The following is a 27,496-nucleotide window of genomic DNA, read 5'->3' as shown; positions in this document are numbered from 1 at the left end:
CTCAAATAGTGTTGTGCAGCTTGAGTTGTTGCTAGCAGGTTGCTGCTCAAAGAATCCAAGCAGGCAGCAGTTGGTGGGTAAAGGCTTCTTTATTCATCTTCGTGAAGATGGGCACTCTTCTACATGTGCTGGGGAGTGCACTGAAGTGAGATTCCTCACCTCTATTTATACCCCTCAAGGGGTTCCCTCTAACCAATCACATTATAGCATTTTATAATTCCTTGTTTACATATTATTTCCCTATCTACATACAGCATAACAATAACAACCAAAAGGATTGTACCAAGTGGACCAATCATAGTGCTAGGAACTAGATAGGTGGTACCAGTCGACCAATCAGATTTTACAAACTACGATACCAGGACATAACCTATTCTGGGCAAGAGTGTCAGCATCTCATTAGAACAATCCTGTGTTAACATAACATAACTCTTCAAGAAAAAAAAAAAAAAAACCTAACTTGGGGTTTGACCAATCAGATTGCTCTGTTTATCGACCAATCAGATTGCAGCCCTAGGCCCCAACCCTATGCTGGTCAAGAATGTCCCCATTCCCCACTAAAACAATGCTTGTGTAAATGTAACCTGTGAAAACAAAGCCCAAGTCAGGGCTTGAATTCCGAGTCATGTGGGGGATCACCTCGGGCACCTCAAGGTGAATTCCCAGCTCAGCCTGACTCCCACAAAACCCAGGCCCACTCCAGGCCCTGCTTGGGCCTAAGGCCCAAGAGCCTCTTGTTGAAAAGGGCTTTAAATGCCAAATAGTGGAGGTGTTTTTTACATTGGAGGCCATAGGAGTGAATGAATGAAAAACATTTAGTAAGCATTTACTATGTACCTGGCACTGGGAAAACAAATAAATAAGATGGACCTTTCCCTCAAGTAGTTTACATTTTAATCAGAGAAGACAGCACACATAGGAAACCAGTGGTGAAGGAAGGGAGTTTTGATGTGGGGATTCACCAAGATAGTGAGTGGAGCTATCAGGCAGGCAATTGACATACTCCTTTACAGAATCCCTGGTACTTTTGATTTGAATATTGTATCCAGAATGAAAGTTTGAAAGCAGAGGATTCAATTGAGGATGCCCATATGTGCTAGCAAGCAGATGACAAGATGACCTGGGTGAATGATTGGATGATATGTGAAGATGAAGCATTATCAAGGGCCTGGGGCTACTTACAAGTAGTGGGCTAAATCCACTAGTTTGCACTCATTAGGAGCCACTGGAGTTTATTGAGTGGAGGAGTGACATGAATAGGAACTTGTATCCTCTTTTATCTTTGTATTTAACACATTGTCTAGCACAGTTTGTTGAATATATTAAAATACCCTATAAATACTGTTAAGGGGCAGCTGGAAAGAGTAGAATTCTAAGTTCTACTACAACGAATGCCCTTTGATGGGACCTGACTTGATCCTCCAAGGAGCTTCCTTGTTGTCTTATAGTTGAGACGACTTTAGTTCTTTTCCTACTTAAATAATCAATCAACGAAAATAAGAATGTAGGTCTTCTCTACCTTCTGCTTACTCCAAATTACAGTTGAGAATTGGAACTTAATAGTAACTATATACTGTAAAACCCAGTAAAATTGTGGTTTTAGTAGCTATTTGTTTCCAATAAACTACTATTACAATCAGCTTTTACATTTAAGAAAGGGGGAGGTTTATTTTGAACAAACAGATTAAATAGTCTCTGTTCAAAAGGAAATTATATATACATTTATAAGTATAAAAAATACAATATAAATACAACATAAATCCAAGTAATGACTAAAAAGAAAAGTGTATGAACCCTCAGAAAACATGGTCTAAGGGTTTTAACCTTTTTTGGCATGCTAGCAAAGATTATAGACTCCTCAGAAGAATATTTTTAAATGCATAAAAATAGAATTACAAAGGAATCCAATTATATTGAAATATAATCACTTTTCTTTAGATCATGGAGTTCAGGTTAAGAATCCCTGTTTTAAGATTTTAAACAACTTTTTTGTGGTAGTAACTTGCCTTTTCATTGCCGAATAGGAAAAACGGGGCCTCCGAGAAGTGAGAGTTCTTGAGAATTTGAAGAATGTAATCCAGGAGACAAATGAACAGATTCTTCCTAAATGTAAAGAAACAATGCAGGACCACCTGAGCCAGGCTCTCCAGAGATGTAAGCCAGCAATTATTTGTCTTTGAAATTAACATTTGCCAAATGCAATACCAACATTTATGTCCTTGTGTTTTCTCTTTGGGGATCTTTGTGTTTTCCTTTCAATTTTGTTTCAAAAGAGGAAAGCCTTTTATTAAAGGTAAAGAGTAGGGAAATTGTGTCACAAAGAGGTAGGTACTAGGTGGTAAATATTTTGATACTGTTATCAGAATTTTATTATTAAATAGTATGAAGTTACAGAGAAGATATTTGTTAGACCACTAGATTTTGTACATTTTTTTCCAGTACAAAAAAAGATGTTGAGATCTATTTTTGTCAAGAAGAGAATAAAGCGTGTTAAATCATTTATTTTATTTCCTTCTTTGAATGAAAAGATTTATTTATGACAATAGGGGAAAACCCCTAACAACAGGAACAAACCGGAATTGTAATATCTCTATTCATGTCAGAACATTCAATTTATTCAGGCTTAGTTAAAATAAATAATGCCTATATATAAAGAAGCATTATTTAAAAGAAAACTTGGAGATGTTCTTCATCTGTTTTTAAAAAACCAAAACAAAAACAAAAACAAAAAACTGTCCTAAAATAGGGTGGCAACAGAATAGAATCTCCCTAGAGACTTAAAGAGAATTTTCCCTTGGGTAAACTATAGTCTCTTTTCTAGTTGAACTGAGATATCTCACTCCTAGTGAGAGAACTCATTCACTCTCTGTATTTTCTGGTAGATCCCCAATCTGTATAACTTCTCCAATTTCTCTTTGTTCTATGCTTACAAAAATGAGCGTACTTTGTATTTATTGTTTGTGATGGTCATTTATGTAATTAGTGTTTTGTGGAAAGGAGTTGAGTCTGCATTTGTAAACTTGGGTATACCCCTCTCCCTTTAAGAGATAGCAACCAGGGAAGCTAGCAGCTTTATAGCTTTTGAAATTTAAAAACGTCATTACTCTGTACCAGCAATATTTAAAAAGTGAGACTGAGGCAGAGAGATACAATAAAATTCTAGTTTCTCTCCCCCCCCCCCCTATTTCTCAGAAGAAAACAGTATGGCCAGCGTTATGACCCTTTCTCCTACTGCCCCCTAGGCAGGAATCAAAGCTTTCCTTGGAGAAGGATGGGTAAGATTCCAGAGATATATCTAAATGCCATTCCCTACTCCTTCCCACTATATTATGGGTCATGGGGAATGAATGTTTAGGTTCAAAAGCAACAAAGCCACCAGCTTACTTGTTCACTTTTACTTAAAGGGAGACTTACAAGTTAAAATCACAGGTTCAACTCCTTCCTGAATGCTAGCCCATCATACTGAATAGTGAGTAAGCCCATTTATCTAAGCAGAGAGTGAACAGAAATCAGAGAAGTTATACAGATTTGAATATACCAGAAAATACAGAGTGAGTGAGCTCTAAAAATGGAATTGAGGCGTCTCAACTTAACCAATAAAAAGTCCCCAGTCTCACCCAGCGGGCTTGTCCCTATGTTTCTGCCTTCCAAAATATGTATATCTCTCTCCACACGTTTGGAATTGGTCAATTAATCAATCAGTATTTATTAAGCACCTATTATGTCACGCACTGTGTTAAGCACTAGGGAGGCAAAAGACAGTCTCTGCCCTCAAAGAGCTTACAATCTAATAGGGGAGACAACATGCAAACAAATTGTATGTATGTATGTACAGGATAAATAGGAAATAATTAAAAGAAGGAAGGTACTGGAATTAAGAGGGGTTGGGGAAGGCTTCCTATAGAAAGTAGAATTTAGTTGAGACCTAAAGGAAACCAGAGAGTTAAGTAGGTAGAGCATTTCAGGCATGGAAGACAGGGAGAGAAAATGCCTGGTCAAGAGATAGAAGTATCTTGTTCATGGAATAGCCAGGAGACATGTAAGTCCGCCAACTCATCAGCAGGCTATAGCGGCAGTTGAGGCGATGAGGACCTACACTAGAGTGGTATCAGTGTCAAAGGAGAAAAGGGGACTTATTTGAGAGATGTTGCAAATATGAATTGACAAGCCTTGGCAGCAGATTGGATATGAGAATGTGTAATAAAGAGTAGAAGATGATTCCTAGGTCCTGAGCCTGAGGGACTAGAAGGATGGTGTTGCCATCTACAGTAATAAGGAAGGTAGGAGAGGAGGAGGGTTTAGGGAGAAAGATACTGGGTTCTGTTTTGGATATGTTGAGTTTTAAGATGTTTACTGGACATCTAGTTTGAGATGTCCCAGTCAGCAGAGATATTAGGGCAAGATAGATAGATTTGAGAATCATCAGCATAGATGATTACCCAAGAGAGTCTGGAACCATCCATGTCCTCTCTCAAAGGAGAAATAAAGAATGTCTCTCTTCTCCAGTGATCTTGTATCAGTTTCATTCTTCACCCAGATATGCAGTGAGTTATCACTCTCTCCCTCATTGAGGAAAGTCTAATATAAATGTCCCAGGCTTGAAATATGAGTTACACATATGTTTTAGATGTGGAAGGTATATGTAGCATTATTCTTCTTCTTGTATTTGTAATGAATAGAGTCTGGGCTTTGTAGTTAGTAAAACCTTGGATTCAAGACATACTTCACATGCACTTGCTCTGTGACTGTGGGCATGTGACAACTTCTCAGTGCTCCAAGATAACTCTGAAACCATAAATTATAGACAAGTTACTAATGTGATATTTAAAATCTAAATGTGGGTTCTAATATGGCCCCCCAGTTTTTTGGGGGGAAGCTGGCAAAAATCACTGATAAATTCAGCAAGAGTTTAGGCTTTTAAGGATTTATTAAAATATATTAGAAGTTAGTGAAGAGAGAGAGAGAGAGAGATTGAGAACAGATTCCTTATATCATGGAAAATTCTAGCTTAGATCTATTCAGTATAGCCAGAGAGAAAAAAACCTTCCTTTCCTAGCAGCCTATGTGAAGTTCTGCCACCAAGCAGATGTCTAAACAAAAAGAGGGACCCTCCTTTTTTTCTCCCCATCTGCTGCCACGCATCATTCCTCAATGAAAAGAAGTGAGATCCAGTGAGCTAACTTCCACTTCCTAGTTCCTATCTCCCTCCCCAAAAGGGGAGGTTCTTCAAGCTAATTGGTTGAGAGTGGTCTCCTGCTGACATCAGTAGTGCACAACCTCTGAGAACAACATGTCACTCAGGGCCAGCCAGATGTGGTCTCAGTTTCTCAGTCTCACCCAGTTCAAACAATTATAAATCAATCTTCAGGTGGGGCCCCTGGGCGGCTGCCAAATCCCATTATTTTATCACACTAATCTGCATTAATAGGAGGGGTTTCCATGCCTGGATGAAATCACAGATGCCTGGGTATTCCAATGAAATTATGCCAATGAAATCACAAGTTCTGGTTACAAATAATCAGAACCATTATAAGTTGGAGATTTTGCCATGACAACATATATTCATTTGTTTAGTTGTTAAAGGTAATAGCAATTCTAATGTCATGATCAGTATCTTAAAGCATGCTCTATCTCAGATGGCCATCTACAATAGGTGGCTCCATTTTCTTCTCACTCTCTTCTTAACCCCTTATAGTCTAGCTTCCAATCTCAACTTTTCACCAAGATCTTTTAGTTGCTAAATCCATTGATCTTTTCTCAACTCTGATTCTCCTTGACGTCCCTGAAGCCTTTGATACTGTTGATCACCCTCTTCTCTGTAGGTTTTCATGACACTACTCCCTCCTGGTTCTCCTGCCTATTTGAACATTCCTCATTCTCCTTTGTCGCATCTTCATCCAGGTCATGCTCCTTAGCTGTTGGTCTTCCATAGGTTTCTGTCCTGAGTCCTTTTCTCCTATACTATTTCACTTAACCTCATCCGCTCTCATTGATTTAATTACCATCTCTTTTCTAATGATTCTCAGATCTACCTATCTTGCCCTCTTGACTCTCTGTCTCACGTCTTCAACTGCTTTTGAGACATTTATAACTTGATGTCTTGTAGACATCTTAAACTTAACATGTCTAAAACTGAACTCATCTTTCTCCCTAGACACTTTTCCCCTCCTAACTTCCTTATTACTGTACAGGCCAACACCATCCTCTCAGTGGTCGTTCAGGCACCCAACCTAGGAATCATCCTGTCTCTCACTCTCCATATCCAGCCTGCTGCCAAGGCCTGTCGTTTTCATATTTGTAACATCTTTGACACCAACAGTACTCTGGTGCAGGCCCTCATCGCCTCGTGCTCACACTGTTGCCATACCCTTTTGATCAGTGTTCTTGCTTCAAGTCTCTCCTCACTCCAATTCGTCCTCCAGTCAGTCACCCAAGTGATTTTCCTAAAGTGAAGGTCCAAAACTGTAACCTCCTCACTTAAATAAACTCCAGTGGCTCTATATTTCCTGCAGGGCCAAATATGAAATGGTTTGGCATTTAAACTCCTTCATAATCCAGCTCCCCCAGCCTATCTTTCCAGTCTTCTTTTATCCAGTGACACTGGCCTTCTTGCTGTTCCACGAACAAGACTCTCAGTCTGTTATCTCTGGACGTTATTTCTGACTGTCTCCTGTGCCTGCAACATCATCTCTCATGCCTACTGGCTTCCTTGTCTTCTTTTAAGTCCCAACTAAAACTGTGTTCTACAAAAAGCCTTTCCCAATTCTTCTTAATCGTAGTGCTCTCTTTCTTCCTATTTATTCTACATAGAGTTTGTTTGTACATATCTGTTTGCTTGTTGTCTCCCTCATTAGATTGTGAGATCTTTAAGGGCAGGGACTTTTTTTTGCCTCTTTTTGTATCGACAGTGTCTGGCACATACTAAGTGCTTAATAAATGCTTACTGACTTTGACTTTGTCATCAGTAATTATCACAGATATTTTCAAATTATATTACAGCTACTATAGCTACTAGACTAAATATGATCTAGATATATTACTTTTTCACAAATTTGTTGTTTTCAGTATTTTTCTAACTTTCTATATAATTGGTTTCCTTTGTATATTTTACTTTATTCATTTAAAAACATTCTGGGAAGAGATTTTTAGGTTTCATTGGGCTGGGAAAGGGGTATGTGACACAAAAAAGACTAAGAATTCCTGTCATGGAGATTCAGTCTCAAAACAAAGTGGAACAACAACAACATTAATAATCCATAGTCCAGATTATGAATGTATTTCCTGGACCAGAAACTTAATAGAATGTTTAGAATTAAAACACAGAAGTTAGGAAATTAATAATTAATGGTCCAACATCTGTTGGGAACATTGGGCTTCCTTATTACCAATGAGTGGTTTTCCAAACTGTTTTCCTGATGGAGGCAAGCAACTCTTCAACAGGCGCCAACAAATTTTTTCTTTTCTGGTTCCTGTTGTACTATGGGTCATGGAGGGCTAATGGAAATTATAATCAACCTATATTCCAGATGCAACTTTTTATAAAAATTAAGATATATTTACTTAAAATTAGATTGTAACCTGCTACTTGAGAAGAATATAGTAATTATAAAGTTTGACTTTTAAAAATCATATTGTAGGGGCAGCTAGGTGGTGCAGTGGATAAAGCACTGGCCCTGGATTCAGGAGTACCTGAGTTCAAATCCGGCCTCAGACACTTGACACTTACTAGCTGTGTGACCCTGGGCAAGTCACTTAACCCCCTTTACCCCCCCCCCCACAAAAATCATATTGTACCCATATGTTAGATTTTATGATTTGCCCATGGACTGAAAAGAAATTTGTATAAAATCTTACAAATTTCTATGTCTGATATAGCCCTACCAAGGTAATACCATCCAATGTTTTTATGACTATTGCACTGTATATATTAATGGCCCTTTTATTTGTATCTATCATTTTCTATTACATGCTTGAAGTGCTGAAGATTTAGTTGCATATTAATTTTTTGGTAGTTCTGAAAGAACTGGAGATATTTCTTTTAAAAAAATTTATTAAAGTCCTTTATTTTTATATCAATTTCATTTCTGGAAAATACTCCTCTTTCCTTCCCCCTTCTAACAACAACAACAATTCATCAAAAACAACCAATAGATTGATTACATCAGACAATGTATGTAACACTGTTCTCTGCCCTTTTGCGGAGGGGAGGGGAATGTTTCTTTGTCTCTTTTCAAGGGCCATTATTGGTTTATCAGTTACTTAGAGTTTGGTTTTCTTTTATTTATCTTTTCATTTACATTATGTAGTCATGGTACATATTTTGGTTCTGATTTACACCATTTCATATGAATCTTCCTATATTTCTCTGACTTTTTCTATTCGTGATTCTTTATTGTATAATAATATATTCATAAACTATAGTTCATATAACCTTTCTTTAATAAATAAGCATCTACTTTGTTTTTAGTTCTTTACTGCCACTGTAATACTCTGAATATTATGGTATTATTAGAACTTCATTTTTGTCTTTGATCTCCCTAGGATGTATGGCCAGTGATGGAATTGCTGGGTCAAATGATATAAAATAATTTATTCGTGTTAACTACATAGAATGGTTGGACTAGTTCAGAGCCCCAATCACTGTGTGTTGTTGGTCTTGTCTTCCCATAACCCCTTAACTATGGTAAATATGAAAAGAGACCAGGATAAAAATAATTGTAGCTTATGCTCCAGCATCTGTTGTAGAGAATAAAGAAGTATAGAAGTCCTATGAAGAACTCAATGATACTCTCCAGATTAAATCAACATATTGTATGATACTTGGTGACTTCAGTGATCATATAGAATAGGTGCAAATAATCATAATAACAATAGCTGACATTTATACAGTGCTTACTGTGTGATAGGTCCTGTTCTAAGTACTTTATAATTATTATCTCATTTAATTGAGATGTTGAAAAAATGCATTGGAAAATATGGATCAAGAATAGGGAATGAGAGAAGCCAGCTATTGGTAAACGACACTGAATCCTTATGCCAATATATCATGAATATTAGGGTTTTTTTAAAGAAAAGAATTGGAGGGCAGCTAGGTGGCACAGTGGATAGAGCACCAGCCCTGGAGTCAGGAGTACCTGAGTTCAAATTCAGCCTCAGACACAGCTGTGTGACCCTGGGCAAGTCACTTAACCCCAGTTGCCTCACTAAAAAAAAAAAAAAGAATTGGAAAGCTCTAGACATGATAAGCACCAAATAATATCACACAAGTTGAAATTGATTCTATTTTAACAGGCAACAGGATGACTCATTTCTTATGTTTTAGTCTTTCCAACACCATGTCTCTGTACATTATGATTATTAGAGCAACAACCAATATTAATATAAAGTTAGAAGAAAAGAATAAAAATAGGGAAAAGATACAGCGTGTAATTTTGAAACCATCCTGATCTATTTAAAGTAGTTATTAATGATTAAAAATAGGAAATGGACTGAAGAAAAAGGAGGTAGATATAAACAATACTTTTATACCTATTTTAATTGATTTAAATATTTCTCTTTTCATTTTTTTTTCCAGAGCTATTATTTCAATTCTAATTTCATTTTCTGATCTCTTGCCTCATCTCTTCCAGCCGTAGATATCTTATGGCAAAACTATTTTTTTCTCTTATGCTCAGCTTATAGTTGTGCAGTTGCTTTTTCCTTCTGATTATCTTTTGGACTTCTCTTTGCCTGTAGTTTTTCTTCATTGCATTTAGTGTTTTCTTTTTCTTTTTTTATTTTATTTTATTTTTTTTGGCGGGGCAGTGGGGGTTAAGTGACTTGCCCAGGGTCACACAGCTAGTAAGTGTCAAGTGTCTGAGGCCGGATTTGAACTCAGGGACTCCTGAATCCAGGGCTGGTGCTTTACCCACTGCGCCGCCTAGCTGCCCCCTAGTGTTTTCTTTTTATGAATTTTCAGCTTCATTCTTCATTTGGGATCTTGTCCTTGGGCCAATCCCTTTTAGCACTAATCTATTATGGGTTGGGTAAGTGTCATTTCATACTGTTCACTGTGAAATCTGGATGCATTAGCCACTTCTGATCCAGTTTGAGTAACTGGCATTAGATCCTATTTCCCACTTCAATCTGTCTTCTATCTAAGTCTCTGGTTGGACCACTATGGGTTCTGGCTCTATGGCTTGACACTGTTTTCTCCTTGCCTAGTTCCCAATTAGCAGTTGGTTCTCTCCTCTGTTGTGACTCTGACAGGTCCTAGTGAGATGCTGGATAGCACACTAGTTGCAGGCCTTTTAACTCCCAGATGTTCTTACTATGGCTCTCAGTACACTGAGGAGTGCATGCCAAAGACCTGTGTCCTTGTACTATGATTTATAGGGACTGGTTCTTTTCTGTTGGACCAGGGTCAGGATCTGGCTTCATATTCCTGATAATTAGAATTTGTAATGGCTTAAGACCCCTCCAGGTCCATTTGCAGGAGCTTGTGCTGGTTTCTGTGGCACAGTTCTCTCCTGATCTTCATTAGTTTTTGGCCTGATTACCTATGCTCACGCTGATTTCCTTGGCATGACTCCCTTTCCCTGCCTCAGCAAACTTCTTGTATTTACCTGTAGCTGTGCTGGCTTCCCTGGTGAGACCTTTCTGCCTCCCTCTATCAGCTTCTGGACATCATCTTTTTGTAGATTGGGAGTCACTTCTGAGATTTTTCTTGCTTTTCTTTTTCATTAATCTTTCTGGGCCCTTTTCAAATATTTTGCTATCATATGAAAGACATGGGCTTCTTTATGTGCATTTATATCTTCATCTTAGCCAGAAATCTTTCTTTGGTTCCTTTGTGGTCCCCTCTGTAGGTTTGTCTGCTTGTAGATTGGGTTTTAACTCAGGTTTTCTCTTGATGTGTTGGCATTTCAACTTTTCTCATATTCTTCATCACATGCCTTTTGAAATTCTCCTTTCTCCTTTGGCCTCTTCCCTTTCTACTGGTCCACAGCAACCTGAAACTAGGCTGTTGGCTAGCCTCAGCTTACTCAAATTAGTGGGGAAGGGAGTGACCAAACATGAGTTCCTGCTTTGAGTAACCTTTGTGGGGAGAGTACTAGTCCCAGTTCCATTAGCAGTCTACTTTATCCCAGGCTGTATTCTTTCCTTTGAATGGATGGGCATTATTACACTCTTGATTCATTGACTTTGTTGTCTACTTAAACACTCAGCTGTATTTCATACAAGCTGTTGTTTAAACTTTACTTCACCTGTTCTGTACACACTTGATTTTTGAACAAAGCATAGGACTTAACTTTTGTTGCTGCTAACTCTAACCTTTTTAGATTTGGCTTTTTATTTTAGACTGCCAAAATGGTTTTGCATCTTAGCTTTGCCATCCAATACCATTGTTAACACTCTCAGTTTGATATCATTTTCAAATTTGGTGATCCCATTATCTTTGTCCTTCCTCATTTTCTGTGACTTTTGTCCATACCTTCCTATAAATCCTTCTAAAGGAATCCACCTCATGTTCTGGTGGACTTTCCTCTTTATCTCTTTTGCTGGTTTGGGGGTTTGTTTGTTTGGGGTTTTTTAGATTTAATTCTTTTTTCAAAATTGGAAAAAAAGAAAGAAAAAAACATTGTTGCAAATATGAATAGTCAAGCAAAACAAATTCCCATATGGCTATATCCAAAAATACTTGTCATATTCTACATATCTAGTCCATCACCTGTCTTTCTAGAAGTGATAGCATTCTTCATCAAGTTTCTTTGAAACGTGGTTGGTCACTGCATTAATTAAGGTTCTTAAGTCTTTCAAAGTTGTTCAGTTTTACAATGATGTCATAGTGTAAATTGCTTTCCTGCACACTTTACTCTGCATCATTTCATACAGATTTGCCCAGGTTTCTCTGAAACCATCTACCTCATTATTTGTTACTGCAGTGGTATAACATTATATTCATATACTTTCTTTATTCACCCATTCTCTAGTTAATGAACACATCCTTAGTTTCTAACTCTTCGCAACCATAAAAAGAGCTGTTATGCATATATTTTTTAATATAAGAGTATTTTCCCTCTTTTATTTTTTTTTGGTTATTGATTTGGTGGTGGTATTGTTGAGTCCAAAGATATGTACAGTTTGATAATGTCTCCCTCATTAAATCATGAGCCCTTTAAGGACAAGGACAGTTTTTTTCCCCCCACTTCTTGTGTTCCCCACTGTTTAGCACAGTACCCGGCTTATAGTAGGTTCTAAATATGGACTATTTGGGGTGTAGTTTCAAATTGTTTTCCAGAAGAGGTGGACCAGTTCATAGTTCCACCAGTAGTGCATTAATGTACCTGTTTTATCAAAACTCACTCATCATTTTTTATGTTCCTTTTTTTGTCAGTTTTTCTAATCTGCTTGGTATGAGATAAAACCTCTGGGTTGCCTTAATTTCTATTTTTCTAATTATTAGTGATTTTTGTAGCAATTTTTTTCATATGGTTATTGATGGCATAGATTTCTTCCCTTGAATACACTGCACTACACTACACATTTCTTTTTTTATATCATTTATTTATTTAGAATTTTTTGCCACCTTACATGTGAAAACAAATTGTAACATCAATTTTTATAACTTTGTGTTCCAAATTCTCTTCTTCCCTCCCTACCCCCCTTAAGAACTCAAGCAGTTCAGCATAAGCTATACATGTACAGTTGTACAAAACGTATGAGACAAAAAAACTTTAGAAATAGGAACAGCAACAAAATATACTGCCATCTGTATTCAGATACCATCAGTTCTTTCTCTGTAGATGAATTGTATTTTTTTCATAAGTCCTTCAGAGTTGGATCACTGCACAGCTGAAAATAACTAAATCATTCATAGCAGATCATCCTATAATATTGCTGTTATTTTGTATACAGTACATTTCACTTTGCTTCAGTTCATGTAAGTCTTTCTAGGCTTTTCTGATAGCATCCTGCTCATCTTTTTTTTATAGTAAACTATATTTATATAGCACTTTAAAGGGAAATTTCCTTACAAAACACCCATGAGGTTGATTATTGCAATAATAATAGCCAATATCTATATAGTACCTTATACCTGACAAAGAATTTTCTACACAATAGCCCAACAAAGTAAATACCACCACCGCCATCAGCATCCTCATCCTCATCTTAGATTGCTCTTGCCTCTGCTTCAAATTTTTTTCCCCAGTTACTATTGCTAACTGTGTTTCTCTCCATCCTATTTGCTTCCCATGATATTCACTCCATTTCCTATCTTCTTTTACCCTATCCCTCCTCAAAGGTGTTTTACTTCCAATTATCCCTCCTCCAATCTGCCCTCCCTTCCTTCATCCCTCCCCCCCATCTCCTTCCCTTCCCACTTTCCTGCAGGGCAAGATACATTACCCACTTGAGTGTGTATGTTATTCCCTCTTTGAGATAATTCTGATGAGTGTGAAGCTCATTTGCTCCGCCACTCCTCCTCCAACTTTTCCTTCGATCTATAAGCTTTTTCTTGCTTCTTTTATGTGAGATATTTTACCCCATTTCACCTCTCCCTTTCCCTTTCTCCCTGTGCAATCCTCTCACCACTTAATTTTATTTTAAAGATGTCATCATAGGGCAGCTAGGTGACACAGTGGACAAAGCACCCCCCCTGGACCCAGGAGGACCCAAGTTCAAATCCGACCTCAGACACAAGACACCATCTGCATGACCCTGGGCATACCACCCACCTCTGACTGCCCCACAAAAAAATAAACCCAAAAAATAAATGCTTTTCAGATATCATCCCTTCATAATCAATTCCCACCCATAGCCTCTGTCTAAATTTATTCCTATCATCTGCCCTAATACTGAGAGTTTTTATGAGTTAGATATATCATCTTCCCATGTAGAAATGTAAACAGTTTAACCTTGTAACATCCCTCGTGATTTCTTTTTCCTTTTTACCTTTTTATGCTTCTCTAGGGTCTTATATTTGAAAGTCAAATTTTCTGTTCAGTTCAGGTCTTTTCATCATGAATGCCTGAAAGTTCTCTTTTTCATTCAAGTACCATTTTTTACTGTGAAAAGATCATACACAGTTTTGCTTGAGTAGGTGATTCTTGGTTGTAATCCCAGTTCCTTTGCCCTCAGGAATATATTCCATGCCCTCTGATCCTTTAATGTAGAAGCTGATAGATCTTGTGCTATCCTGACTGTGGCTCCACGGTACTTGAATTGTTTCTTTCTGGCTGTTTGCAATAATATCTCCTTGACCTGGGAGCTCTAGAATTTGGCTATAATATTCCTAGAAGTTTTCCTTTTGGGATCTCTTTCAGGAGGTGATTGGTGGATTCTTTCAATTTCTATTTTACCTTCTACTTCTAGAATATCAGGGCAATTTTCCCTGACAATCTCTTGGAAGATGATGTCTAAGCTCTTATTTTGATCATGGTTTTCAGGTAGTCCAGTAATTTTCAAATTATCTCTCTTGGATCTATTTTCCATGTCAGCTGTTTTTCCAAGAAGATATTTCACATTGCCTTCTATTGTTTCATTCATTTGGATTTGCTTTATTGTGTATTGGTTTCTTATAAAGTCATTAGCTTCCATTTGTTCAATCCTAATTCTTAGGCAATTATTTTCTTCAGAGAGCTTTTCCATTTGACTTTTCAAGCTGTTGACTTTTTTTCATGACTTTCCTGCATTACTCTCATTTCTCTTTCTATTTTTTCCTCTACTTCTCTTACCTTATCCAAAGTCGTTTTTGAGTGCTTCTATGGCCTAAGACCAATTCATATTTTTCTTGGAAGCTTTGGATATAAGAGCCCTGACGTTGCTATCCTCTTCTGAGTATGTACCTCCATCTTCCTTGTCACCAAAGAAACTTTTTAGGGCCTGCATTTTTTTCTGCCTGCTCATCTTGCCAGCCTATTTCTTGACTTTTGACTCCTTAAAGTGGGGCACTGCTTCCTGGATGCACTGTCCCAAGCTTCAGGGGGTCCTAGGTGGTACAATTCCTTCTTAAAGTGGGGCATTGCCTCCAGGACACACTATCCCAAGCTTCAGGGAGTCCCAGGTGGTAAGATTAAAGGAGAGGCACATTCTCAACTCACCTGGTCTGTGTTCTGGTCTGTAAGTAACCACAGGCTGCTTGCTTTTTAACCCAGAAACAAATCTGGTTTACTTTGGTTGCAAGCACAGGTGTGCCTATGTCCCTCCCCCACTTAGGACCACCACCTAAGACTGTGTCCTATATATGGGCCCAGGCCAAACATCAGAGTTCCACCTCAGTGCCAGCAAAGACCCCTGTAATTCCCCCCCACCCCTGGCCAACTACTTGACCCTCTCTCCAGACTGTGAGCTGAGTTAGCCACAGCTGTAGCTCATTCAGAAGCTCCAGAAGTCTCCTTCTCTGGCATGGCCTGGAGCTGGATCTCTGTCAGCAAAGCCTCAGGGCTAGGTTCCACTCATTCCACAATACAGCAGACCTTTCCTGCCTCATTTCTAAGCTATCCTTGCCTGGAAAATGATCTTACTTCATTATTTTGTGGGTTCTGCTGCTCCAGGAATTGTCTTATGGCATTATTTGGAGGTTTTGGGTGTGATCATATTGGGAGCCCCAAGAGTTTACTGCTTTTCCTCTGCCATCTACACTACACATTTCTTAAGTATCTATAGTGTGTCAAGCACTGTGCTAAAGGCTAGGGATTTAATAAGATAAAGGAACATAGTCTCTGCTCTCAAGGAACTTGCAATGTAATGGGGAAAGGTAACACGCAAAAGAGAGCCGAAAAGGAAGTAGGAAGAAGAAGGTACCTGGGAGACTCATGATGATGGTGGAGTCCAATCCAGTTAGTGGAGATGGTGGCTAATCAAGAGTTGGCTGAACTTCAGATCCTTCTTTAAATGGAGGCTTTTTGTCCTTTTTTGCTCTTCTCTCTAGCTCTCCAATCAGAAGGGAAAAGGCAACTGAGGGTATCAAAGCTGATGCAATCTCTGTCATGATGAATTTCTTGATGATAAGCTTTTCTTGACAGAGAATGATGATAGTAGAGTCAAATCCAAAGGGTGCAGCTTATGGGAAATGAAGAGTAAAAACTACCTCTTCTTGTTTTTGTTTTTTTGGTGAGGCAGTTGGGGTTAAGTGACTTGCCTACGGTCACACAGCTAGTAAGTTTTTTAAGTGTCTAAGGCCGGATTTGAACTCAGGTCCTCCTGACTCCAGGGCCGGTGCTCTATCCACTGCGCCACCTAGGCTACCCCAAAACTACCTCTTCTTATCTTTTGAGTATTTATCAAATGAGCAATGGCTCTTATTCTTATAAATTTCAATCAGTTCCTAATATGTCTTGAACCTTCATCAGAAAAATTTGCTGCAAAAATTTTTTGCTGCCAAAAGTTGTTTTCTTTTATGAACCCATAATTGTCTTTTTTTCTTCAGTGATCCTGTTTTATCCTTTGTTTGGTTATAAACTCTTCCCTTCTTTGTATATTTGAAAGGTAATTTCTTCCTGATAACTTATTTATGATGTGACCTTTTGAATCTAGATCACATAACAATTTGGAGCTTATTTGCACGTGATGCAAACTATTAGTCTAAACCTAGTATCTGTCAGACTTCCTTTCAGTTTTCTGAGAAGTTTTTGTCAAATAATGAGTTGTTACCCCTGAAGCTATAGTCTTTACATTAGGCTACTAGGTTCTTTTGCTTCTATATGTTATATATTGTCAAGGGCTGTTAAGGGGTCCTCTTGTCTTTTTGAGTTGCCATATTTTCTAGAAACAATGGACCCAGAGCATGCAGGAGGCCCTGATCTGACAATTTGTTATACACCTCAAGCTGGACTCCCTGTGTGTTCTTGGGAGGCCAGACAGGTGCCAGCCATTCTGTGCCACGTTGGGATAATGCTTGTGCTGTTGGAGTCTTTTGCAGATAAGCAGACCCTCCTATTTTCATAGTTGTAACAGTTTCCAAGGGGAAAGAACGAAGCTTTTGCCATCACCTTCCTCCTTCCTTTGGGGAGTGATCTTGTCCTTTTCCCTTCCTTTGCTGCACCATTCCCACTCCCATGTTGAACTCTTTCCTGGTATCCCCTCCTCCCTTTGTTCTGCTACTATAAAAATGTAAACTTATGTAAAAACAGGGAATCCTTGGGATTCCACATGCATGTTCATTTCTCTTATAATAAACCTGGTTTTCACATAAGTCTTGTGACATTGTGATTGCCTATTGACAGTATGTGATTTGCTCTACTGTTGACCTCTCTTTTTTTAACCAGTACCAAATTATTTTGGTGATTACTGTCTTATAACATAGTTTGGAATCTGGTTTTCTTAGGCCCCCTTCCTTTTAAACTTTTTTATCATAAACTTTTATTAATTTATTAATTATTTTTTTGGTGAGGCAATTGGGGTTAAGTGACTTGCCCAGGGTCACACAGTTAGTAAGTGTCAAGTGTCTGAGGCCAGGTTTGAACTCAGGTCCTCCTGACTCCAGGGCTTGTGCTTTATCCACTGCGCCACCTAGCTGCCCCTATCATAAACTTTTAAGTGCCTCCTTAATTTTAAATATAGAAGTACATAAGAAATGGATTAATATGGAAGTATGAAAAAAATAGAAACCACAAAGCCTGCTCTCATGAGCAGCTTATTATCTGAGTAGAAGATATGTAAAAATAATCTTCAATGGGTATATAACTACCACATAATGTTATACTATCTATGTTCAGAGTTCAGAATAAGTAGCAAATCCTTATATGATGAGGTTACCAAAACAACAGTTCATGCAAAGATGAACCTTGAGCTAGCCACGTTAAAAGTATAAGGTTTAGGGGCAGCTAGGTAGTGCAGTGGATAAAGCACCGGCCCTGGATTCAGGAGGACCTGAGTTCAAATATGGCTTCAGACACTTGACACTTACTAGCTGTGTGACCCTGGACAAGTCACTTAAACCTCATTGCCCTGCAAAAAACAAAAAAACAACACCCCCCCCCCAAAAAAATGTGTAAGGTTTAGAAAGGAGAACTGAGACTAATCTGGCTATGGGATACAGGATAAATTGGAGGAGCAGAGACTATATATGAGGGAAACAATTTGTAAACTTCTGCTAGTCTAGGTGTGAAGAGATGCTTAGATTAGAATTGTGACAGTTGGAATAGAAAAAGAAATATGAATAAGAGATTGAAAAATATTTGCCTCTAATATTAACTTATCAGCCATTCTACATTTTTTTAGATCCTGAGAAGTGTGTTGTGTAACAGTGTTGAGGTATGTAATCATAGGGATATGTAGGTTTACCTTATCTAGTTAGTTTCTAGAATGTTTCGTGTTTGTGGTGACTTTTTTATGTGTATTGGCAAACATTTTCTTGGCAAATTAATATACTTGCAAAATATATAGTGATATTACAATAGTTTGAAGTCCTTAACATTTTCTGATTCAATTTCCAACCTAGCTGTGTGTCTTCTGATTCTCTGTCTCACTCTCTGAATCAAGAGGATTGGACTAATTGAGCCCTGATGTTTTTGTCAACTCTAAAATTATAGGAGTCTATTTTTCTCCCTGTACTCAGACTGACAATCACTTTCTATTCTATTGCAGTGCAAGCAGCCAGCCATTTAGTCCATAAACTTCAGCAGAAGGAGCAGGAACAAAGAAAGGTAAAACTGAATAAAGGATATTTATCTTAGACTTAAAATATTATTACATTGGGGCAGCTAGGTGGCACAGTGGATAAGAGCACTGGCCCTAGAGTCAGGAGTACCTGAGTTCAAATCCGGCCTCAGACACTTAATACTTACTAGCTGTGTGACCCTGGGCAAGTCACTTAACCCCAATTGCCTCATTAAAAAAAAATTTTTTTTCAATTAAAATATTACATTGTAAACTGAAAATATTAACAAAAATTGTCTTTTGTCTATCCCGTTTAGTCATTTAAAAAGATTTTAAGTTGGTGAAATAATTCTCTAGCATGGGGGTTGGCAAATTGCCAGAGAGCTAAGAATGGCTTTTTCATTTTTAAATAAAGTTTTATTGTATTTAAAAGTGTAAAAATTATACTTAGTTTATAAGCCAAGCAAAATTGGCCACGGCTAGAATTTGCTGGCTCCTGCTTTAGATAAAGGATCTTGTAAAGAGGTAGGAGTGCCTAACTTACCCATATTCCAAGGAGCAGGGCCTTTTTTTTCTTTCAGCATTTTCCCCCTTTGTTCTTAAAAGTCATTGTTCTCATGTGAAAGAGAGGAAAAATAAGGCTTACACCAGAATGGAAATGTGTATCTTTACTTGCTAGCCAAAAACATCAAATTTCATATATGTGTGTGTGTGTGTGTGTGTGTGTGTATATATATGTGTGTGTGTGTGTGTGTGTATATATATATATATGTATATGTATATGTATATATATGTATATATATAATGTATTCCTTGCAAAAAAGGAAGCATTTAATGATAGTTTGTATTTTTACTTTAAAATTTTCATAAATTATACCTGATATTTTTAATTGTTCTATATTTACAAAAGTTCAACTTAAAATTATATAAATATGTTGAAAGAGTTAAAGTCACTCTGGAAATAACATCCATACAAAAAGATATGCTCGGGGCAGCTAGATGGCGCAGTGGTTAAAGCACCGGCCCTGAATTCAGGAGTACCTGAGTTCAAATCCGGCCTCAGACACTTGACACTTACTAGCTGTGTGACCCTGGGCAAGTCACTTAATCCCCATTGCCTGCAAAAAACAAACAAAACAAAAAAACTCCAAAAGATATGCTCTTCACATTTCCATTTCATTGGAATTTAGTTTTCAATGAGCAGTGGAAAGGACTAATTTTGAAATAGTTCAATAAAGCCACCATCCAAAAAAAAAAATAGAGTAATAGACTCAACCAGGATGAATTTTACTTATTGTTGAGAACCAGGGCTAAAGTTTACTTACTGTTGAATTCTATGTCAAGATAATTCTGTGTTGAGATAATACCAAGATAAGAAACTCACCAAAACCTTTCATCATGTCTGGCATATGTAAAATTCACCTGAGTTTTGAAATGAAAGTGTAAAGAAAATCCATAAATGAAAAAGAGGTTATTATTGATTAGTCCAACTCAGGCAAGTTTGGAAGGCTGCTAACCACTCTAAGCTGATAGCACAGGTTAGGGGGATCTGCTGAATGTCTTGAATGAAGAGCATAGTTCAGCCACTGGCTCTTACAGGTAGCTGCGAAGAAGGCATAGTGCTATTTCATGCTGTATAACTGATTCTTAATTTATTTTCACCATAGGGTATATGAGATTGCATAATAGACCTTTCTGATTAAGGACCTCACTAGAAAGTTGTAGTAGACCATTCTCTGTTACCCTTTGTTCAGGTATTTGGTTGAGAAATGACTAAATGAAGGTATACTGCTTACAGACTTGTTTCCCTGTGAGCATCTAGGAAGATGTTAAGGCATGTTTTCTAATACTTGGAATTTATTTTGCCTCTATCATGTATCATTTATAATTTCTTGAGAACAAGAACGATGGTATATTTATGACTGAGAAAAGGCAGAACTATTTGTTTTGCTTCTATCTTTGCCATTAAGGATAATGATGTTCTAACTGAAAAGGGTAAGAAATACAAGAAAGAAAAAATTGAAGCCTAAGAGAGGTGTCAGTAGCCAGTTTAAATTCAAATTTCCAGGCTCAAACAAATTATGTCATAGGAAATGAAAAGATATAGATGTGTCTATAATCCTTAAGAATAATGTCATGAAGACTATAATATGCATTGTCAGATATGATCTGTATTCAGTGTTTTTGTTTTGTTGTTTTTGTTTGTCTTAAGAGAATGTTCAGTCAGGGTAGTGGAAGTGGAAAATGCCTACATGGTGAAGGAAAAGTCGTCAATAAGCTGTTACAATAACACAATATGTATGTGTATATACAAAGTGTCCCGGTTTTTGAAAAAGGTGGTTTCATAAATAAGTTTTACTTCATTAGTTCCTGCAAAAAAATTCTATAATGGTTTGTTAAATGGATAATTTGAGTGCACTTGAGAAAAAAATAGAGACCATTAACATCTAAAGATTCACTAAGAACAAATTTTGCCTAACTTTATTTTTTTTGTTTTGATAAGATCATTATGTTAATTAATCATGGCACTGTCACAGTATACCATTATGATGTTAGTGTATTTAGCAAAGTCACAGTGATAACTGTGAGTATTGATTAATTACTTCAAATTAATTTCAGTGTCACCCTGGTAGAAGGTATTTAATGGCATATGAGTTAGCTTTGTCCTTGTTCTAGTTTTGTTGTACATTTTTGTCAGTGGTATGAATGAAGACATTGAAGTCATGTTTATAAAATTTGGAGATGATTCAAAGCCAAGAGGAACAGGAAATCCAGTTGATGGAAACAAGGTTCAAAATGATCTGTTATGAAGGTGTGCTGAATCAGATAAGATTAAATTTAGCAGGAATAAAATACAATTTTACAAATGATTTTAACATTATAGAGTTTATTTATATTGATAGAAATGCACATGAAAGAGCCCTAGGTATCTTAGTTTAACAAATACACTATGTCTGTACTGTGGTGGAAAAGATATATAGTCATAGGCTGCTTCATTAGAATGACGGCATTTATAGAATGTTGGAACTTTAAGGACCTTAGAGATAATTTTACAGACAAGCAAACAGAGGCCCAGAGAAGAATGACTTGTTTCATGTCATATATCTAGTAAGTGGTAGTGCCAGAGCTCCTACCCAGCTCTTCTCATTATTCCAAGTCTAGCTTTCTTATCTTTATATCAGACTTAGAATAGTACAGCTATTGTCCACTTCTCTTCTTTCCTTCCTTTTACATTTCTTGAAAAAAATTTCTGTACCTGATGCCTCCACTTCTTTGCCCCTCCTGTTCCTTATCACCTGCCTTCTAGTTTCTGCCTTTACTACTCTACTGAAGCTTCTCCCTTAAAGATCACTAGTGATATTCTAATTTGTAAATCTAATGGCCTTTCTTTAGTCATCATCATCCTTAGTTTTTCTCCAATTTCTTAGACTATTGTCCAGCCCTTCTTAATGGACACCTCCCTCCTCCTCAAACAGCACATTTGCCTCATTCCTTTTCTACCTCTCTAATTTCTCCTTTAGTAAGTTCCACATGAGAACAGTCCTTGTTTTATCTAAATTTTGATGTTCTTTTTTTTAAAAAAAAGAGAATCTTTTAATACAGATACTGAAATAGGATATACAAAACATCCCACTGAGTAATACTGCTCACACACACATTGCTCAGACCCTATACAGCTGAATACAATGGTTTTCTAAAAAGGGACATTAGATTTATATACTCTCCTTTTTCTAGCACAGGGTCCATTTACAGTGGACATTATTAAATGAAGACATGTTAAGTGAATTATAGCATGCTCTAGATACACCATATTTAAAAAGTCATTAGTGGGGGTGGCTAGGTGGCGCAGTGGATAAAGCACTGGCCCTGGATTCAGGAGTACCCGAGTTCAAATCCGGCCTCAGACACTTAACACTTACTAGCTGTGTGACCCTGGGCAAGTCACTTAACCCCCATTGCCCCACACAAAAAAAAAAGTCATTAGTTCTGTGTTGCACATTTTTGGGGGCATGGGGGACATTTATAAACTTGAGTACTTTCAGAAAAATGTGGCCAGGATGACAAGAAATTAGAAATCCTTCTCAAGTGAGTATTTGAAAGAATTGTAGATGTTTGAACCTGAAAAAGAGAAAACATTGGGGAACATGATAGCTATCTTTGAATATTTGAAGAGTTGTCATATAGAAAATGGTAATAGACTTATTATTATTCCTTGGGTCTCCTGAAGGTACAAGCAAGACCACCGGTTAGAAGTTGTAAGAAGGCAGATTTCAGTTCAGTATATAAAAACACTAATTTTTTGAGCTGTCTGATAAAGAAAAGGATCGCTTGGGGAAATAGTGAGGTTCAAGTAAAGGCTATCTAACTTTAAGTCCATAATGTTGCAGAAAAGATTGGGTGGGAGGTTGGACTAAACAATTTCCAACTATCAAATTACGTGAGGAGAGGATTCTGAAAGAAGCAGATATTTGTACCCTCTTATTTCACAACACAAGGAGCAGATCCATTTAACAGTCCATCCAAACCTTGCTAAAGGAATAATGAAGAAAATCATGGGTAATATAAAATGCTATGAACAATTTCTTATTTATGATGTATCAAGTTCTGCCTTTTGCTTGTTTTATAAAATGATAAAAGGATTAAGAATAAAATGTGTTACCTTATTAAAAATTTAATTTCATTGTTAACATCTGTCCCAATTAAAGAGTGAAATTCAGAATATTTTGTGTGTGGGGGGGAAAGCTCTAGGTTATAATGCTACTTCTGGAAATATAGGTCATATAACTGGGACAAAGAGCAGGGCATTAGGATCATTAAGTATCTTTGCTCATCCTCTTGAATTAGTTCCCATAGGAACAAAATCCTTCTGACTACTTTAAAATTTAAAAGCTAAAATTTAATGGTGAAAGGAACATTTATTTTTAATTATACTAAAATACTAAAAAATTTGATAAAAGGCAACATTGAAATCAATCTTGAGCCAGTCAGATCTTTATCAAAAGTTTCTCAGTTTGAAATATAACATTTATTTGAAACTTCATCTTTATATGCAAAATAATATTTTATATTATTCTAATAATGTTTTGCTTTTTTTCAATGAATGAAACCCAAAGACTTATTTTGCAGGAAACAAATTCTAAAGATGATTTTATGGAGTTGAACCAGTATTACTTAGTTATGTTTAAATTAATAATGCTTATTGAAGTGCTCACAGAAATTATGAATTATTACAAAGGTTTTCATTTGAAGAGAAAATGTTTAAACATAGTAGAAAGTATCTAGAACAATGATTTACTACTTTTTGATTTGTAATTTCCTGTTTTGATTTCTTAACTAATTAATTTCTTATTCCTACTGCAAGAATGCCACATAGAATCTTTAGTTATTAATTATTCAGAATTAATTTTTATTTAGGATTGTATATTGAAATTATTGGGGGTGTTATAAAATTAGGGATCTCGTGTATAGAGAGGTATTTGCCAGTGAGTAATTTATATTAGCATCAGATACTAGCTGTGTGACTAGACAAGTGACTTAATCTTTTCTTCAGTTTCCTTATCTGTAGAATGGAGATAATAATAGCACCTACCTCCCAGGGTTGTTGTGATGGTAAAAATAACATAATGTTAGTAAAGTGTTTGCAAACCTTAAAACACTATATAAATGATTCCTATTATTATTATTATTACTACCCTACATATGTAAGAATAGCAGCTAACATCTGTATTGCACTTTAAAGCTTACAAAATGCTTTACATATTGTGATGACTAATAATTTGAGAGACATAGTTTCTGAGTAATTTAATCATTTTATTTATAGGCTGGCTGATTATTAATAAAGGGATGGTCATTTGGCTGTCTCAGACTAAAGTCCCCAAATGATGATGGGGTCCCAGTTTATATGCCTTTCCATCTGTAGGAGGTCCATCACATAGCAATCAAATCTAATTGGTTGACGTGATTGGAGGTGGGTTATATTAAAATGAAATCCACAGATAACCTGCTTTAGGTCATTCAGATCTTTATGACATCAAGATGACATCAGAGAAGGAATGTGGACCCCTCACCCAAAATAGTTTCCACCTAGGTGTGGTTTAATCTCATCAGTAAAGTCCTTCAGTTATCTAGATAAACTGACCTCTCACCACCCAATATTCTTTGTAAGCTTGGTTTGGGCTTGACCCAGATAAAATTTTACTTACAAGGAGAACATGACTTTGGAGTGGCAAGGGGAGGAAAGGACTGTGAAAGAAGGGGAGAACACTAGGTATACTCCAAAATATCGATTGTTAATAATTATTTCTTACAATATGTTATCTCACATGTATTGGGTTATCATTCCTTCCTTGTCTTTGTTATTATACATTTAGCTTTTTCTGTTCTATCATTTTTATATAAAATATTTCATTTTGTTTTAAAGTCTTTCATTTATATACTATACAATAAGTGCTGTTAAGATGTGTGTATATATGGATATAAGTATACACTTTTGAATTTAATGTCTAGACCACAGTATCCTCAGATAATGTTCAGTTTGTATTTGTGCTGAACATATATAATGAATTTGTTTTTGTGCTATGACTTCTTAAAAATTCTAGGCCATGTCTCAGTCTCAGTACTGAATGGGTGATAACAGTTGTCCAATGGAGATTCTGAATGATGTATTTTGCAAAATATTTTAATTCCTGAATGCAGTTATTTTATTTTCCAAACCACTGTCCCTGAATTATTAGCCCTTCTTCATCCTTCACTCTTAACGTTATTAATTGTATCATATTGAGGTAATGAAAAACTCATTTTGGATCCAGGTAATATTGTCAGAGAATACTGAACCCCAATTTTTTCTAAAGCAGAAGAGTCTACCCGGACCATTCTTAAACCATTAAACAGGTTTTCCTATCTTCTCTTTTCAAAGTTTTACACAGAAATTGTGCCTATCATTTCAGTCAGCAATAGGATTCACATTCTGTGATGGTATGATAACATTTATCAACAAGTTTCTCTTGTAATCCCACTGGGATAGATTTATGTTTGGCATATTAAGTTGTAGCTGTCTCCCTTAATAAATCTTGACTACATAAGAAGTAATTAGGAGTTTAGATGCTTTAACCACAGTATGCAAACACATTTACAAAGCATTTTCTGAGACTTTAAATGGAATTATTTCCTGATAGTTACAGTTCCAAATATCTAAAGATAGTCTTTCACTTTTTTTGTGCTTGACTGCCCCTTTTGTGATAAGATACTATTTCTCCAGAACAGTCAAATTGTAATAAATAGATGAAAATATTTTAATGACTGTAGGCTATCTTTTCAGAGCAGTAATGCTATTTACAGTAAGTCTGTTCTATCTAACCAGTTTTCCAGCTGGATTGACTTATGCACAGGGAAGTGGTGACACATCCCAAGTTACACAGTTAGTAAACATTTCCTGAATAACTAGACTTTGTGGTCACTGAGGAATAAAGAAACCATCAAGTAAAAAAAAAAAAGGAAAGGAAAATATAAAAGCCAGTTCTTTTAATAAAAAATATAAGTAGAAAAACTTTTTTGGTAATCTATGAAATATCTTTAGGTAAAAATGTTTCTAACTTATTGTTACTGATATGCTGGTACTTTGTTATAAAAAATGGTTCTTTTTATTCATTTTTGAATCATGTATACTACACTGGGGCCTCTAATGCCTAAGAGTATTTTCTCATCTCCTGTGTTGAAAATACAGAGACAGTAGAATTCAACATTGTTAGTTATCTTTTTAAAGACTTTTATATTACGTAAGGTAAATATATGTAAATAAAGTTTGCTGTTTTATAGATGGGCTATGTATATAAATCTCATTTAATGTATAAGCCAGTATGGAAAGGTAGTGGCTATATATCATGTGTACTGAACTTCTAGGAATGGAAAACCTAAGTTTAATTTAGTTAACCAATCAAGTATTTATTTAGTGTCTATTCTATGCCAGATACTAGGTGCAGGAGATCCAAATTCAAAGAATGAAAAAGTCCTTACTTGTAATGAGCTTACATTCTAAAGAGAGATGAAACAGGTCCATATAAAAATGTATAAAGCATTGAGGAAGCTGTGGATGGCGCAGTGGATAAAGCACCACTCCTGGATTCAGGAGGACGTGAGTTCAAGTCTAGCCTCAGACACTTGACACTTACCAGCTGTGTGACCCAGGGCAAGTTACTTAACCCTCATTGCCCCACAAAAAAAAAAGAAGAAGAAGAAGAAGAGGATGGCTCCTTTGCTACATCTTAAAAGGAGAAAGAAGGACTATTTGAAGAGAAGGTAAGTAGGAAGTGTAACGATTGGAATAACGCCACCTGCTGGATACTTACTGTAGAGGAGTTCTGCCCATGAAGGGAAGGTCTTTGAGGGCAAGACCAGGAGTCAGGAAGTGACGCGGGCTAGTGGGAGGATGAAGGAAGAGACTGGCGCTCAGTCTCGGGCTCTTTCCTCGGGACTCTGGTGGAGAGCGGAGCTAGAAATGTGCTCTCCCTTTAATAGCTAGGAATTTAGGCCTTTTCTCTCTCTCTTTACCAAATTCTTATTCTCCTTAATAAATGCTTAAAAGTCTAACTCTTGCTAAAGCTTATAATTTATTGGCGACCACTCATTAGATATTTTAGACAGACTAGCTAGAATTTTAGCCCTTAACAGATGGCTGACCACGAAGAGGAAAGCTAAACTTCAGTCTTCTGATCTTCTGGTTGGGTAAGAAATTTCCCCTCCCTCTCCCTTTAACTGCTAAGTACTGGCGTACTGGCTGTGTTTTCCTTTAAATTTTTTCGAATGGACCTTTTAAACTCCCTAATTACCCTATTTTTGATTTTAGTCTGTTTAACCAGACAAATGGGGGATAAGATCATGTTAATGCTTTGTTTTTGTGGATTTTCTATTTTTCTTT

The 27,496-nt window shown here is 36.7% G+C and overlaps 1 protein-coding gene across 1 annotated transcript in view; it reads left to right on the top strand.

Moving 5' to 3' along the window:
• The window catches only part of BLOC1S5 (biogenesis of lysosomal organelles complex 1 subunit 5), a 61,771-nt gene that overhangs the window by 8,778 nt on the left and 25,497 nt on the right, over positions 1 to 27,496 (top strand). Inside the window, exons 3-4 of the mRNA XM_043978065.1 lie at positions 2,025 to 2,154; positions 18,571 to 18,629. Of these exons, the coding sequence (XP_043834000.1) occupies positions 2,025 to 2,154; positions 18,571 to 18,629 (189 nt within the window). The remainder of the gene's footprint in view (positions 1 to 2,024; positions 2,155 to 18,570; positions 18,630 to 27,496) is intronic.

This window comes from Dromiciops gliroides, chromosome 1 (genome assembly GCF_019393635.1).
Source record: "Dromiciops gliroides isolate mDroGli1 chromosome 1, mDroGli1.pri, whole genome shotgun sequence".
Taxonomy (NCBI): Eukaryota; Metazoa; Chordata; class Mammalia; order Microbiotheria; family Microbiotheriidae; genus Dromiciops; species Dromiciops gliroides.
Note: the sequence above shows the minus strand (reverse complement) of the source record. Positions and strands in the feature narration are given on the sequence as shown.